The sequence below is a fragment of the Neoarius graeffei genome, chromosome 3 (genome assembly GCF_027579695.1).
Source record: "Neoarius graeffei isolate fNeoGra1 chromosome 3, fNeoGra1.pri, whole genome shotgun sequence".
Classification (NCBI taxonomy): Eukaryota; Metazoa; Chordata; class Actinopteri; order Siluriformes; family Ariidae; genus Neoarius; species Neoarius graeffei.
In genome coordinates this window covers 76,511,842-76,525,959 of record NC_083571.1, presented here as the reverse complement: position 1 = coordinate 76,525,959, position 14,118 = coordinate 76,511,842, and the positions used below count along the sequence as shown (strand labels likewise).

Genomic DNA, 14,118 nt, shown 5'->3' with positions numbered 1-14,118 from the left:
CCCTGATATAACAAACTCCTTGGGGGACGTCCAAATAATTTGTCATACTGAAAAGTTCATAATAATGAAATGGGCCCATTTGTCTCAAACACTGTTATATGTGAAATTTTGGGCACATTCTCGTTATCACAAATTTCTTCTTCCAAGTCACTCTTGCAGTTCATTGAATGAGTGAAAGGCTGGAATGGGGGCAATGATTTCTTCATCGGTTATTAAAATGATGGAAATTACAGGTGTATCATTGTCAACGTCCACCCACTGACTCTCCAGGTTTTCTAAATCTTCATTCACTGCAAATCACCAGTGTCATTTATTTTGCACAGCAGGGCTGGGCAGGGTGTATAAAAACGCCACCGGTATGCTTTACCTAGACATTAGGTTTAGCGGTATCAGCAGTCATTTCATCCTTTCTAATAAAAGCTAATAAACAAACAAACAAACAAACTTTCATCAATATTTTGATCACGGTTCTCGATAATTGTTAGTGATTGACACATAAGCGAGGCTCGTTAAGCCTGTGATTTACAGCATTAATACATATTGTTAACTTGACTGTGGTCTTGATTACTTATTGCTTGTCTCGGGGGGGCGCATGGCTCAGTGCGTCACGTAAGCAGGCGAAGGACAGATGTAATTGCAGGAAGAGAAATTTATTTACAAAATTCAAAAACGCAAGACAAAGGCAGGGTCGTGAAATGAGCAATGGTCACGCAAGGCACAAGCACAACGGTGGAGGCAAAGATGTAAGGCAGAGTCCAAATACAGGGGAAAAAAAATCAAAACTGGAAAGGCAACACACAGATTCAAGGCTTGGTAATGTGAGACACTAGGTACAGTGCGTACACTTCGCCAAGTCTGTGTTTCATGAGTGTCCTTAGAGGGCAATCACAGCGCGCACTTATAATACAGAACATGTGCATAGTAATTAGGACTAATGGTGCTGCGCACCTTGTAATCTGTTGTGTGCTCTGAGCACCAACGCACATGGACATGACAGATTTTTTTTTTTTTGAAGATTCCGATTCATTGCCACTAAAGGTGAACTTAGTCCGTTATATGCGAAAGTTCGTAGTAAGAGTGTTTATTATAGCAGGGTTGCAGTGTACTACCTTTACCATATAAATTGACATTTATATTAATAAAGGCATGTACTTCCTCAGGCTTAATAAAAACTAAATAAAATAGCCTATTCTGACTAAATGATTAAGAAAACAATCCAGAAATATTATAAAAACAATTAAAAAAAACCCCCATTCATCATGGAATTCCATTAACGGTCTACATTAGCAGAAAGGTGCTTGGAACACATGAAGCAGAACAGTATTTACTTATGTATCTTAATTTAATTGTAATATAATTTGAGCTGGCAGCACCGTGGTGTAGTGGTTAGCGCTGTCGCCTCACAGCAAGAAGGTCCGGGTTCGAGCCCCGTGGCCAGCGAGGGCCTTTCTGTGCGGAGTTTGCATGTTCTCCCCGTGTCCGCGTGGGTTTCCTCCGGGTGCTCCGGTTTCCCCCACAGTCCAAAGACGTGCAGGTTAGGTTAACTGGTGACTCTAAATTGAGCGTAGGTGTGAATGTGAGTGTGAATGGTTGTCTGTGTCTATGTGTCAGCCCTGTGATGACCTGGCGACTTGTCCAGGGTGTACCCCGCCTTTCGCCCGTAGTCAGCTGGGATAGGCTCCAGCTTGCCTGTGACCCTGTAGAACAGGATGAAGCGGCTAGAGATAATGAGATGAGATCATTTGAGCTGGGAAAAAAAGATTGACCTTGCCGTTTGCTGGTACACGCTTTTAGCTAGAAACACCAGGCTAGGTCTTTGTAAATGTTGCTCTGTGTGACTTCTGATTTTAGGAAACCTGAATAATTTCCACAATATTGAGGACATTTGGCCTTTTTAATCACAATTTCTTCTTGTCCTGAGGCAATTTCCTCACTCCAGGCCTTATTTATTTTTTTAGTTCTTCTCCTGCACCTGTCTTAGGAAGAAAGGTTTCTGGCTAATAGTGAAACCATCTTCCAAGTTCCTTGACCGGGCAGTTTATTCATTTTAGTGAAAATACCAAACAAATCATCAAAATTGGAGTCATTTTGCCCAAGCCTACAAATGAAGTACTTCTGACATGAATATCAATCAGCATCACATCCCCAGGATGTATTAGTTGGGGACTGAGCAGACTGCCCTGCATTAGATTGTGTAAGGAAAGCATAGAGATGCTCACCAGCATTGGAGATGCGTCGTCCTCTGTCCGTGTCCTCTCGGTCAACCTGCTCCCGGTACTCCCTCTCCTGCCGGTCCCTGTCGGCACGCTCACGCTCCAGTCGCTCGCATTCAGCACGCTCACTCTCCAACTGCTCCTGGCGCTCCTGCTCCAACCTCTCCAGATGCTCCTGCTCTGCACGCTCTCTCTCCATGCGCTCCCGTTCTTGGCGTTCATGCTCCTGATGCTCGCGCTCCAGCAACTCCCGTTCCAACCGCTCACGTTCCTGACGTTCACGCTCAAGACATTCTCGCTCCTGACGCTCTCGTTCAAGCCGCTCACGCTCTAGCTCCTTCTGACGCTGCAACTCCTGCAGCTGCCTGAAAACCAGAAGCAGAGAGGATCTGAATAAAAACGCAGTATCAAACTTGAAGCAAATGGATGCATGACCACTCATTACATAACAAGCTGATTATATAATAGGCACTGCCACGATATAATCAACATACCTATTCATTATCTGCACAGAGTATGTTACTGTGTGTTTTGAAAGCAGCCAGTATCACTTGCAACAACAGTCTGACCATTAAGACCAGACACAGAGTGGAAATGTTTAGATTCCACCATTGTTGAGGTTGCATACGGGTTGTACACAACGTGGTGCACATCAGTTGTTCCACACACACACCGACAAAGAATCATGGTGTTAGATATAATGACTAAAGAGTGATAAGTGACAAACTCCTATAGACTGGTTCTTGGAGTTAGCACACATCAGCCTTTCCTAGCACTGGCCTGGTACACACAGACAACACTTGTGCATGTGGTTAGAAATATGTTTAATTAAACAATGTTTAATAACTATAAACACAGACCATTTTATATTAAGCCAACTCAGATTTGGTAAAGTGGCTAAATTAAAAATGACCAAGTACAGATACAACTTTTGAGATTTCTGTGGCCCCCAGTTTGAGAACTGCTGCTGTAATAGACCCAGTTTACAGCAAAACTCTCAAAATACTCAGTTTTCACAATAACATCAGATATGTACATCCTTACAGCTTTACATTTTTCAAAAAAAGCAGCTCTAATGGTACAAATCACTGCAGCAGCAAAACATTTATTCCATTATTTGGTAAAAGAAAGGATTCTTTGGTTATTTTTAAAATGGGCTTCAGAGGATGCACTTTTGTGCTTGGCATATTTGCACTTCAAAGTGTACAAAATATTTTGTAACAGTCATCACATTAAAACCACTGAGAGGTGAAGAGGATAACATTTGATTCTCATATTAATGGCACCAGTCAAGGGGCACGATATAAAGCAACAAGAGAACAGTCAGTTCTTGAATTTAATGTGCTGGAAGCAGGAAAAATGGGCAAGCATAAGGATCTGGGTGACTTTGACCAGGGCCAAATTGTGATGGCTAGGCAACTGGATCAGAGCATCAACAAAATGATAGGTCTTATGGGGTGTTCCTGGTACGCAGTGGTTAGTACCTACCAAAAGTGGTCCACAGAAGGACAACCAGTGACTGGGTCATGGCCAAACCAAGTCTTATTGATTTGCATGGGGAGCAAAAGCTAGCCCTGTCTGGTACAATCCCACAGAAGAGCTACTGTAGCAGAAACTGCTGAAAATGTTAATACTGGCTATGACAGAAACGTGTCAAAAAGCACAATGCATTGCAGCTTGCTGTGTATGGAGATGCATAGCTGCAGACTCTGAGTGCTCATGCTGACCTCCTGTTCACTGCTGAAAAAACTCATACAATGGGCACATGAGCATCAGACCTGGACTTTGGAGCAAAGGAAGAAGGTGGACTGGTCTGATGAACCGTATTTTCTTTTACATCACATGGACAGCCCAGTGTGCACGTGCTTCACTTACCTGGGGAAAAAATGGTACCAGGATGCACTATGGGAAAAAGGCAAGCTAATGGAGGCAGTGTGATGTTCTGGACAATGTTCTGCTGAGAAACCCTGGGTCCTGTCATTCATGCAGATGTTACTTTGACACATACCACCTACTTAAACACTGTTGTAGACCAAGTTCACCCGTTCATGGCAGTGACCTCTTTCAGCAGGATCATGCTCCCAGACACACTGCAAAAATTGTTCAGGAACAGTTTGAGGTTCAAGATGTTTACTTGGCCTCCAAATTCCTCATATCTCAATCCAATCAAGGATCTAAGGGATGTGCTGGACAGACAAGTCTGATCCATAGAGGCCCCACATCACAACTTACAGGACCCCAAGAGAAGAAAAACAAAACATGCACACAAAAAAAAACCCACAACCCCAAAACCTGCTGCTAACATCTTGGTACCTGATACCATAGCACACCTTCAGAGGTTGTGTGGAGTCCAGGCCTCAATGGGTCAGAGCTGTTCTGGTGACACAAGGAGGGTCAACACAATATTAGGCAGGTGGTTTTTAAATGTCATGGCTGATCGGTTTAGCACTTTTTACAATACTGAAAACCTTGAGTAGTGTATAAACTTCTAAGCTTTCATTCATTCACTCACACAGAGTGGTGCTTGAAAGTTTGTGAATCCTTTAGAATTTTCTATATTTATGCATAAATAAATATGACCTAAAACAACATCAGATGATTTTCACTCAAGTAGATAAAGAGAACCCAGTTAAACAAATGAAACAAAAATATTATACTTGGTCATTTATTTATTGAGGAAAATGATCCAATATTACATATCTGAGTGGCAAAAAGTATGTGAACCTTTGCTTTCAGTATCTGGTGTGACCCCCTTGTGCAGCAATAACTGCAACTAAACATTTCCGGTAACTGTTGATCAGTCCTGCACACCGGGTTGGAGGAATTTTAGCCCATTCCTCCGTACAGAACAGCTTCAACTCTGGGATGTTGGTGGGTTTCCTCACATGAACTGCTTGCTTCAGGTCCTTCCACGACATTTCGATTGGATTAAGGTCAGGACTTTGACTTGGCCATTCCAAAACATTAACTTCATTCTTCTTTAACCATTCTTTGGCAGAACGACTTGTGTGCTTAGGGTTGTTGTCTTGCTGCATGACCCACCTTCTCTTGAGATTCAGTTCATGGACAGATATCCTGACATTTTCCTTTAGAATTCGCTGGTATAATTCAGAATTCATTGTTCCATCAATGATGGCAAGCCGTCCTGGCCCAGATGCAGCAAAACAGGCCCAAACCATGGTACCACCACCACGTTTCACAGACAGGATAAGGTGCTTATGCTGGAATGCAGTGTTTTCCTTTCTCCAAAAATAACGCTCCTCTTTTAAACCAAAAAGTTCTATTTTGGTCTCATTCGTCCACAAAACATTTTTCCGGCTTGTCCACATGATCTTTAGCAAACTGCAGACAAGCAGCAATGTTTTTTTTTTTGGAGAGCAGTGGCTTTCTCCTTGCAACCCTGCCATGCACACCATTGTGGTTCAGTGTTCTCCTGTTGATGGACTCATGAACATTAGCCAATGTGAGAGAGGCCTTCAGTTGCTTAGAAGTTACCCTGGGGTCCTTTGTGACCTCGCCGACTATTACAACGCTTTTTCTGAGGTCCTCAGAAATCTCCTTTGCTCGTGCCATGATACACTTCCACAAACATGTGTTGTGAAGATCAGACTTTGATAGATCCCTGTTCTTTAACTAAAACAGGGTGCCCACTCACACCTGATTGCCATCCCGTTGATTGAAAACACCTGACTCTAATTTCACCTTCAAATTAACTGCTAATCCGAGAGGTTTGCATACTTTTGCCACTCACAGATATGTAATATTGGATCATTTTCCTCAATAAATAAATAAATAAATAACCAAGTATAATATTTTTGTCTCATTTGTTTAACTGGGTTCTCTTTATCTACTTTTAGGACTTGTGTGAAAATCTGATGTTTTAGGTCATATTTATACCAGAAATATAGAAAATTCTAAAGGGTTCACAAACTTTCAAGCACCACTAAAATAAATAAAATTATATATATATATATATATATATATATATATATATATATATATATATATATATATAAACAAACCAGTATGTGGCAACTTCTGAAAGAAATGAACTAATACACTGAGGTTAAAAAAAAAAAAAAAGGTAGCAGTGGATCAGCACATACACTAGAGAGCAGCATGCTTATATAAAATCATGTAGGATGAACACATTCCACTTCAGCTTAGTTATGTAGATAATGGCAGCTTTGTCTCTGCCTCCTGCTAAAGGCCTATAAAAGATGTGACTGCCAATTCTCTGGGGTTTAAAAAAAAAAAAAAAAAAGGCAAAGCCACATAAGGGCATCCTTATGGGAAAGATTATTAAGAAATGGCACTGCCTAGGCCAGATCTGTGAAGTATAAGCAAGGACTAAGTAACAAATCAGCACAGTTCTCAGCTCTGGAGTGGGAAACTGATAACATGGCACAGAGTGTGGTGACAGGACACTGCCGTATAGCAACACTGGCTATAATCTTAATCAAGGTGCATCTGAAATCAGTAGATTTCACAAATAACATGGTATTGCAACTCAGATTTATTTTGAAGCACCAAACGGTCCTAAATTACATGACTGACATCCCAACAAAATTTTACCTTAGCAGCTAAATGTACATTTCTCCAAAGATTAAAAAAAAAAAAAAAAAAACTCAACAAACTGATTAAAGCTAGCTAACAGAGGACATGGTCAAACAAAAAGCTAGCATTAGAGGACAAGGTCAAACAAACAAAGCTAGTTAACATTAGACAACACAATCAAAGCTATCTGCTTACATTACATCAGCGCCAACAGCAGTCTTTCCGTTACATAACTAGGACACAACTGAAGCCAGTTTTGTGCTTTTATTTTTCTATACTTTTTCAGACATAAGCCTTCAAATATAACCAGGTTGAATGTTCTGCTAAATAAAGCATTTCTGTAACTATACAACTGAAAGTAGACAAAGTTCTTGGCATTGCTTTGAAATAACAATGTGCTTATATCGCACTGTCCAGTCCACATTTCGACACACAGGCCTATTTTACTGCCAGGGTTTTGTTATTTATGACGAGACTTGTCACTTGAAACACACCTCTCTATTTAAAAAAAAAATAAGAAAAAAAAAAATTCCATGATCACACATCCGTGGAATTATACCAGGTACATTCACTATGCCAATCCAACAACTTTCCCAGGTGACGGACTCCTTCACCATCATGCCTCCACATGCAGAACAGCTGAACAAATGAGGTGCAGGAGGAACACCCCCCTTTTGTCAGAGTCTCCTGCAGGAGAGCGAGCTCATGGCGCCTCAGGCTGAAACAGTCAGCAGTGCACCTGCTGCAGACCATTACCTCTTTCTGTCTCATCTCACTTCAAATAAAGCCTGCTTTAATGGTCTGATCAGAGACATTCCCCAGGTCAGAATACAACTCGTCAGAACGAGGTCCTGCATCATAAATGAAAACATTATCTCCATTTTGTTTTTTTTTATTTCATTCAGTTAAACCCTTAAATCAAAGGCTCACTTAATGAATGCTATGATGTGCAGAAGTGACAGTACAAGTAACCGTATTTGGGAACAGAGAATCTTTTACCCCTCCCTCTCTGAAGCAGGATTCCCATCGACCTAGTCAACTGTCCCAGTTCTCCACATTTACACCATTTTTTTTTTTTTTAGGTTGTCCCTGTATCTAGGCTTCCCCAAGACTTCACTGTGCTTTCTGTACTCGACTGCAAAACACAAGCAGTGCTGAGAAAGCAGCTTAATACCTGCACAGCACAAAACACCATACCAGGTCTGTTCCAAGTTATTATTAAAAGAGCAGCGAATATTTGCCTTGTGGACATCAGTGAAGCTTTACAGGAACCAAATATAAGGTCACGTATTGTACATTGTGACAGAAGTGATTAATAGTTAGCAGTTTGTTTCTAAAAACATTCTGCAACACTGGTGAAACAGTGGAAATTTGCAAATCTGTACAATTCATAGAATCTGGTTTCTTGGTGAGTGTAATACGTTTCTGATGAATAGCGTACTGGCTGCGTTATATTTACGAGAGACGTGCTGTACCCAACAGCTGGAATTCATAAACAGGAAAAATCAAACCCCTGATGATTCATGCGTCCTCATTATCCAGTGCTTCAACTAGCATTTCAGACAACTAGAATGGATGGATAACCTTGGCAGGATGAGGTGGCTGAAACTAGATTTTTAAAAAAGAAGCGTGTATTACCACAATCAGCATCAACGCAAGGTCCAAGAGAGAGGTGCTTCCTATAGATCTCCGTCCAACCAGTAGGACCAGCAGAACGTGAAACATGCAGTAGATCTATTTACTGCTGCAGTTTCTGCCATCCATTGTCAAAGAAACAGCAGCTATGGAAGTGTAGGCAGCATGCATGCACGACTTCAACAGACTGATTTTGAAAAGGGTTACACAGACAGTGATCAGTGTATCCACAAATGCAAAATGCATCAGCTCCATGAATGTTCCTCTTCACTTAATGTCATAATTAGCTGATCGATGGCACAAGTCATGTAACACCTCTTAAAGTGAAAAGCCATGATAAAAGGCCATTCTTTCTGAAGTCCGATCCAATATGGGCACTTTATTTTGCAGGCCCCATCAACAAATAATCTACTCTGGTACGGAAGCAAAACAAATGAGGCAACACTGGGGACACATGCCGAGTTCTGATTTAAGGCCCATTTGGTCTGTGCAGCTTTCCTCTTGGCTTTAAAGATCCAGGGTTTCTGTCTCTGTGGATGCCTGCCAAAATGGTCCATATGGAGCCTTCTTGACTTTTCTGTCCAGCAGATTTCACTTCCAGCTGACTCCCCTTAAAACAAAAATGCCTATAAAAAACAAACAAACAAGCAAAAAACCCCTATATATCACCAATGTGTCTCCCGTCAATCAGAGTGACCACTGTGGCAATCAGCACTTTCCTCCGATGGGGCTTATGTTGCCCTGTGATGCTGCATGAATGGCAGTTTGAAAACATGCAGAGTTTGCTTCATGCTTCTCGGAGGAAGCACGTGTTTTCTGCATCCTCCCCATTTGGTAAACGACCTGCGATAGATGAAAGTTGGCAGGAACTGGCAAAACCAAACCAGGGAGAAAACTGATGTGTTCCAAAAAATCCACACCACAAAATGTCTTGTAGTTCTACAGTAGGTGAAGTGTCAAGAAACCTTTCCAAAGTCAGCAACAATCAGTTTTCTAGCCTGTTACATTAGCAGTGTCTGCATATTCTTTGTGCTCAAGAAAATGCTGGGGAAATGAGCTTTAATCTACCCACCTGGCAGATGTGCTGAAGGCAAATGGAACAGGAAACCTGTACATCAGCATCCAACCAGCTATTTTTATCCTCCCATTAAGCCTCTTCATGTCTTTTTAAACAGACACTATTACAGTATTTTTGGCACAGTGAAAAATTGACTTTGTGCTCTCTCAGCTAGTCCTATCCTGTTGGGAGAGGGAGGGTAGGATTTTAGAGAACAGGAAAGGCTGAGCCAGAGAGAACAAATAACAAAAACCTGAAATCCCTACATTTGTTCACACAATCCTCTGTAACTCACCATTAGTAGCATGCTGGTGACTGGTGTGTGTGTGTGTGTGTGTGTGTGTGTGTGTGTGTGTGTGTGTGTGTGAGGGAGATCTATATTACACACAAGTATTCATCCCCCTTGGTGTTTGTCCTCTTTTGTTGCATTACAAGCTGGAATTAAAATGGATTTTTGGGGGACTAGCACCATTTGATTTACACGTCTACCACTTTAAAAAGGTGTACGTACACACACACACTGCTCAGCGTAAATGAGGCTCAGCGTAAATGAGTACACCCCCTTTGAAAAGTAACATTTTAAACAATCTCTCAATGAACACAATTTCCAAAACGTTGAAAAGACAAAGTTTAATATAACATCTGTTTAACTTATACCGTGAAATTAAGGTTAATAATATAAACTTGGATTACACATTTTTCAGTTTTACTCAAATTAGGGTGGTGCAAAAATGAGTACACCCCACAACAAAAACTACTACATCTCGCACTTCGTATGGCCTCCATGATTTTTAATGACAGCACCAAGTCTTCTAGGCATGGAATGAACAAGTTGGTGACATTTTGCAACATCAATCTTTTTCCATTCTTCAACAATGACCTCTTTTAGTGACTCGATGCTGGATGGAGAGTGATGCTCAACTTGTCTCTTCAGAATTCCCCAAAGAAAATAATTTCTTTACACCACAAAGGTGAAGGCTACAAGATGATCAGCAAAGCTTTACTTATCAGTCAGAATACTGTAGCAAAAGTGGTACAAAAATTTAAGAAAGATGGAACTGCAACCATCTCACAGAGACGTCCAGGTCATCCACGGAAGTTAACACCTCGACAGGAGTGTCTTCTGATGAGAAGGGTTGAAGAAAATCGGCATGCAAGTTCACTGCAGTTATCTAAAGAAGTAGAAAGCCAAACTGGGGTGACTATTTCCTGTGACACAATACGGCGTACGCTGCAGAGGAATGGCATGCATGGATGCCGTCCACGAAAGAAGCCTCTCCTAAAGCCCAGGCACAAAAAAGCCCGCCTAGAGTTTGCCAGGGCCCATGCTGACAAAGATGAAGACTACTGGGACTCTATACTCTGGAGTGATGAGACCAAGATAAATGTTTTTGGAACTGATGGCTTCAAAACTGTATGGCGTCGCAAAGGTGAGGAATACAAAGAAAAACGCATGGTGCCTACAGTGAAACATGGTGGTGGCAGTGTCCTTATGTGGGGCTGCATGAGTGCTGCTGGTGTCAGGGAGCTGCATTTCATTGATGGCATCATGAATTCACAGATGTATTGCTCTATACTGAAAGAGAAGATGCTACCATCACTCCGTGCCCTTGGTCGTCGTGCACTTTTCCAACATTACAATGATCCTAAACGCACATCTAAAGCCACTGTTGGATTTCTGAAGAAGAACAGGGTGAAAGTGATTCAGTGGCCAAGTATGTCTCCTGATCTGAACCCAGTCGAACACCTATGGGGAATTCTGAAGAGACAAGTTGAGCATCACTCTCCATCCAGCATCCAGTCACTAAAAGAGGTCATTGTTGAAGAATGGAAAAAAGACTGATGTTGCAAAATGTCGCCAACTTGTTCATTCCATGCCTAGAAGACTTGGTGCTGTCATTAAAAATCATGGAGTCCGTACAAAGTACTAGATGTAGTAGTTTTTGTTGTGGGGTGTACTCATTTTTGCACCACCCTAATTTGAGTAAAACTGAAAAATGTTATATTCAACTTTGTCTCGTCAACATTTTGGAAATTGTTTGTGTTCGTTGAAATATTGTTTAAAATGTTACTTTTCAAAGGCGGTGTACTCATTTACACTGAGCACTGTATACATACATACATACATACATACATACATACATAACACACAGGTAGTCGTCGACTTACGACCTATGCGACTTACGACCGATGGACTTTACGACCGTCTGGTTATGACTAGCAAGTGTTTCCCAGCTGAGCATACGACAGTTTCTGCCCCAGCTCCCGGCAGCGCCTCTCGCCGCATACAACAGTTTCCGCTCCAGGCACATGCGCAGTCTCTCTCGCGCACTCCGTCATACAGTTTCTGCCCCAGCTCCTGGTTTATGAAACGAGCAAATGCTCCCGCCAGCCCGAGCACTGCAACAGCTGATGATGACGTAGACGACCCACAGCCAAGCACCAGTGTTGCCAGCGGTCACTAAATTTTGTATTTTGCCATGTTTCAAACTAAAATGTTTTCTATTTTTCACACCTGTATTTCGTATTTTTTATTTTGCACATATTAAACGAATTGTGCTGTACGCAGTTTAGTATGCAGTGTTTGACTTAAACCAAATAATGAGCCAAGGTAATGAAATAAGAAAATGTTGATAAAATAAGACTAAGATGATTACAATATCATTACACATCACAATATACTTACGTTCATTTAACATAGGCCGACTTACGACCAGATCGGTTTATAACCGGTCAGTCGTTTTTTAAATTGTGACACAAACATCTGGAGTATGCACAAGTATCCCCCCCCAAGGTCAATACTTTGTAGAGCCACTTTTGCTACAATTACAGCTCTTGGGGTACATCTCCATTAGCTTAGCACACATCTAGCCACTGGGATTTTTGCCCATTCCTCAAGGCAAAACTGCTCCAACTCCTTCAAGTTAGATGGGTTGTATTGGTGTACAGCAATCTTCAAGTTATGCCACAGATTCTCAATTGGATTGAGGTCTGGGCCGTGACTAGGCCATTCCAAGACATTTAAATGTTTCCCTTTAAACCACTCCAGTGTAGCTTTAGCAGTATGTTTATGGTCATTGTCCTGCTGGAATGTGAACCTTTGCCCCAGTCTCAAACCTCTGGCTGACTCAAACAGGTTTTCCTCCAGAATTGTCCTGTATTTAGTGCCATCTATCTTTCCTTCAGTTCTGAGCAGCTTTCCTGTCCCTACAGATGAAAAACATCCCCAAAGCATGATGCTGCCACCACCATGCTTCATTGTAGGGATGGTGTTCTCAGGGTGTTGGGTTTGCGCCAGACATGGCATTTCCCATGATGGCCAAAAATTTAAAATTTTTGTCTCATTTGACCAGAGAATCTTCTTCCATGGGGCGGCACGGTGGTGTAGTGGTTAGCGCTGTCGCCTCACAGCAAGAAGGTCCTGGGTTCGAGCCCCGGGGCCGGCGAGGGCCCCTCTGTGTGGAGTTTGCATGTTCTCCCCGTGTCCGCGTGGGTTTCCTCCGGGTGCTCCGGTTTCCCCCACAGTCCAAAGACATGCAGGTTAGGTTAACTGGTGACTCTAAATTGACCGTAGGTGTGAATGTGAGTGTGAATGGTTGTCTGTGTTTATGTGTCAGCCCTGTGATGACCTGGCGACTTGTCCAGGGTGTACCCCGCCTTTCGCCCGTAGTCAGCTGGTATAGGCTCCAGCTTGCCTGCGACCCTGTAGAACAGGATAAAGCGGCTAGAGATAATGAGATGAGATGAGATCTTCTTCCATGTGTTTGGGGAGTCTGCCACATGCTGTTGGGCAAACTCCAAACATGATTTTTTTTTTTTTTAAGCAATGACTTTTTCTGGCCACTCTTCCATAAAGCTCCACTCTGTGGAGTGTATGGCTTAAAGTGGTCCTATGGACAGATACTCCCATCTCTGCTGTGGATCTTTGCAGCTCCCTCAGCGTTATCGTTGGCGTCTCTGTTGCATCTCTGATTAATGCCCTCCTTGCCCGGTCTGTGAGTTTTGGTGGGCGGCCTTCTCTTGTCAGGTTTGTAGTGGTGCCATATTCTTTCCATTTTGCTATAATGGATTTAATGGTGCTCTATGGGATATTCAAAGTTTGGGAATTTTTTTTTCTTTTTTTAAAATGACCCAACTCTGAGCTATACCTCTCTGACTTGTTTGGAGGCTCCTTGGTTTTCATGTTGCTTGCTTCGTGGTGTTGCAGAGTCAGGATCCTTCCAGAACAGGTTGGTTGATAGACATCATGTGACAGATCATGTGACACTGATTGCACACAGGTGGCTCTTAATCAACTAATTATGTGACTTATGACGTGAATTGGTTGGACCAGCTCTTATTTAGGTGTTTCATACGAAAGGGGGTGAATACTTATACACACTCCAGATTTCTGTTTTTTCATCTTAATTGTTGTGTCACAATTAAAAAAAAAAAAAAAAACACAATGTGCACCTTTAAAGTGGTAGGCATGTTGTGTAAATCAAAATGGTGCTAACCCCCCAAAATCCATTTTAATTCCATCTTGTAATACAACAAAACAGGACAAACACCAAGGGGGATGAACACTTTTGCAAGGTAAACTTTTTTTTTTGTGGCATGCATGATTGAAAAAAAAAATACTTCATAATATGACTGTTCAGGTGCTGATGTGGGTCA

The 14,118-nt window shown here is 41.9% G+C and overlaps 1 protein-coding gene across 4 annotated transcripts in view; it reads right to left on the bottom strand.

Moving 5' to 3' along the window:
• The window catches only part of enah (ENAH actin regulator), a 177,524-nt gene that overhangs the window by 14,714 nt on the left and 148,692 nt on the right, over positions 1-14,118 (bottom strand). For all 4 annotated transcript variants that reach the window (XM_060917365.1, XM_060917361.1, XM_060917362.1 and 1 more), the window contains exon 5: positions 2,220-2,578. In XM_060917365.1, the coding sequence (XP_060773348.1) occupies positions 2,220-2,578 (359 nt within the window). The remainder of the gene's footprint in view (positions 1-2,219; positions 2,579-14,118) is intronic.